Here is a 2794-nt window from a genome sequence, read left to right as displayed (position 1 = left end):
TCTAATGCAGAGGAAGAAATTAGGAAAAGAAGTACAGGTAGTCCTCAACTTATGACCAGTTGCTTAGAGACTGTTCAAAATTCCAATGGACTAGCTGGGGTATACTTAAGACCCACGTTCGAAATTCTGGCTGCCGCCACTCCCCCGTGGGCATGTGATGGTACTCTGAATCATGTGATGGTACCCAGCTCAGCAACCGGCCGCATTTATGGCGGATTGGCAAGGGGGCCACAGTTCACATGAGCCTTTTAAGAGAGTTTTGCTGAAAACCAACATTTGCTTCCAGTTTTCGGAAAAACTGAACCCACGGAGGACCGCTGACTTGCTTAATGACAACAGATTTGCATGACCGCTGCTGCAAAAAAAGGCTGTCAAATCAGGGGATTCACTTTATAACCCATCATGGAGTTATGATTACAATGGGCAGGCTCCATTATGGTCCTAACTTGAGAACTACCTGTATGGTCCCCCTTTCTCTCACCTCCATTGTGCGGGCACCAGAGGCAGGTAAATAGCCAAGATAGCAATAGCACTTAGACTTATATACCACTTCACAGTGCTTTCCAGCCCCCTCTAAGCGGGTTACAGAGTCAGCATATTACCCCCAACAATCTGGCTCCTCAGTTTACCGACCTCAGAAGGATGGAAGATGCTTTCTCTTCCTTCCCCAAACCCCTTTGGAGGACTACCGCCTCCCTCCCCCTCCACTTTTCTCTACTGCAGTAGTCAGTTGGTGAATCCTTCCGGCGGGATGGGGCTTTCCGGGTGTCCCCTCCTCTCACCTTACTTTTTCACTCTCAGTCATTTGCCAGAGTCCCAGATTGAGCACCTTGAGGCAGGGCAACTGAGTGATGCGCTCCAGGCCTCTTTTAGTGATGCGGGTGCAGCCATAAAGGTCAATGCCGGTGAGCTGACTAAGGTGCTCGGCGATAAGCTCCAGGCCTTTGTCAGTGATGCGGACGCACTGGCCAATGTTGAGGGTGCGCAATCCATGCATCTGGCGCACCATGCGGTTGATGCCCTCGTCGCTGATGTGGCAAGAGCAAAGGGAGAGAGAGCGCAAGCCGTCCAGGCCCTGTGCAATGTAGGCCAAGCTTTGGTCTCCGACTTTGTCACAGAAGGAGACGTCCAAGCCCGAAAGGCGCAAGCTGCCCATGGCCAGGTGCATGATACCGGTGTCGCTAATGTTGTCACAGGAGCGTAGGTTCAACGTGCGCAAGCTGCTCATGTGTGACAGGTGCAGCAGCCCGGCATCCGAGATCCCCCCGCAGAAGCTGAGGTTGAGCTGGCGCAGGCGAGTGAGACCCCGGGCCAGATGCTTGAGGGAGAGGTCGCTGAGCTTCTGGCAGTCCTGCAGCGTCAGCTGTTCCAGCCCCAGGCAGCCCTCAGCCGCGCTCCGGGTCATGCCGGCCAAGTGCCCGATGCCCACATCGGACAGGTGGCGGCAGGATCGCAGGTTGAGGCTCTTGAGGCGTTGGAGGCCCCAGGCGATGAGCAAGAGGCCCGTGTTGGTGATGTTGCTGCAGCCGCCCAGCTCCAGCACCTCCAGGCCCTTGAGGTACTGGGCGATGCGGCCCAAGCTGCTGTCGGTGATCTGCTTGCAGAGGCTGAGGTTGAGGGCGCGCAGGGAGCCGATCTCGGCCACGAAGGCGTGGCCCAGCCCGTTGTCGGTGAGGTTGTAGCAGCCGCTCAGGTTGAGGCTCTCGATCTCCGCCATGCCCTGGATCACGTAGCTCAGGCTGCGCCGCAGCGACAGGATTTGCACCCGCCGGATGCCCCGCGCCGCCAGGCTGGGGAAAAGGGACGGGTTGGCGCGGCGCAGGTGCAGCTTGGCCTCCACGCCCCGCCAGACCGAGCGGTGGTAGGCGGCGTCCCGCCAGGCCGCGCACACCTGCGCCACCCGGCCCTTGTCGCGCACCTCCAGGTAGCCGAAGATCATGGCCAGCAGCTCCGGGAACAGACACGAGACGTGCGTCTCCATCGCCCGGGCCCGGATCGCCTCCGCCGCGCGGCGCCTCGGGCCCGGCGTCCTTGCGCCGCTCCGCCCAGCCTCGGCGCGCTCGCCCGGGCCCGGCCTTCACATCGCCGCCGCCGCCGCCAGGGCGGGCTCGGCCGAAGGGAAGTCCGTCGGGCCTCGGCCGCGCCGCCCTCGCCGCCGCCGCCGCCTCCTCTAGCCGCGCCACGCCAGGCAGGCCGCGCAGCCGCCTCGATCCCGGCCTCGGGCGGCCCCGCGCCGCATCGTGCTCAGCCCCGCGGGCGGCTCCGTCCTCGGAACTCGGCTGCCTGCCGCCTTTCCCCTCCTTTGTCTCCCAGCCGGGGCGGCCCGCCGCCGAGTTGCGACTCTTGCCGCCGCCGCTGCTGCTGCCGCCGTTCACGGGACCCGCCTCTCGCCCTCTTTCTCCGGTCGGCAGGTTCCGACTCGTTCGCTGCCTGCCGGGCCCCGGCGCCGCGTTCGAGCCGGAGGGGGAAAGGAGGAGGAGGAGAAGGAGGAGGAGGCTGGGCTGGGCCTGGTTGGTCTGCGCCACCACCACCCCGCGCCGCCTGCGCAATGGTACGATCCGGAACACTCCGAGCCGTCGCCTTGACAACAGCAGCCCCTTCGCTTTCCCTCCTCCCCCTTCCCCTCCCTTTCGGCTTAACCCTTGCGACGCCCGCGCAAAGCCTCGAGGGGACGGATTCCTGTGCGGGACGCATGGCAGGAAGGCCACCCCCCCCCCGTCTCCGAGGTTGGCCAGAGGGTTATCCCGCCCGATCTGGAGACGTGTTTTAACTGCCCCCCACCAACGCGCTGTGA

The 2794-nt window shown here is 62.8% G+C and overlaps 1 protein-coding gene across 1 annotated transcript; it reads right to left on the bottom strand.

The window, feature by feature from the left end:
• Positions 1 to 595: 595 nt before the first annotated feature.
• Positions 596 to 2512, bottom strand: FBXL14 (F-box and leucine rich repeat protein 14). The gene has a single exon (XM_032221485.1). It carries the CDS (start codon positions 1979 to 1981, stop codon positions 779 to 781), a length of 1203 nt encoding a protein of 400 aa, XP_032077376.1. The 5' UTR covers positions 1982 to 2512; the 3' UTR covers positions 596 to 778.
• Between the last annotated feature and the right edge of the window lie 282 nt (positions 2513 to 2794).

Source organism: Thamnophis elegans, chromosome 7 (assembly GCF_009769535.1).
Source record: "Thamnophis elegans isolate rThaEle1 chromosome 7, rThaEle1.pri, whole genome shotgun sequence".
In the NCBI taxonomy this organism is placed as follows: domain Eukaryota; kingdom Metazoa; phylum Chordata; class Lepidosauria; order Squamata; family Colubridae; genus Thamnophis; species Thamnophis elegans.
Note: the sequence above shows the minus strand (reverse complement) of the source record. Positions and strands in the feature narration are given on the sequence as shown.

Excerpts from the sequence above, each read along its gene's own strand:
- FBXL14 (XM_032221485.1), bottom strand. The coding sequence starts at position 1,981 with ATGGAGACGCACGTCTCGTGTCTGTTCCCGGAGCTGCTGGCCATGATC.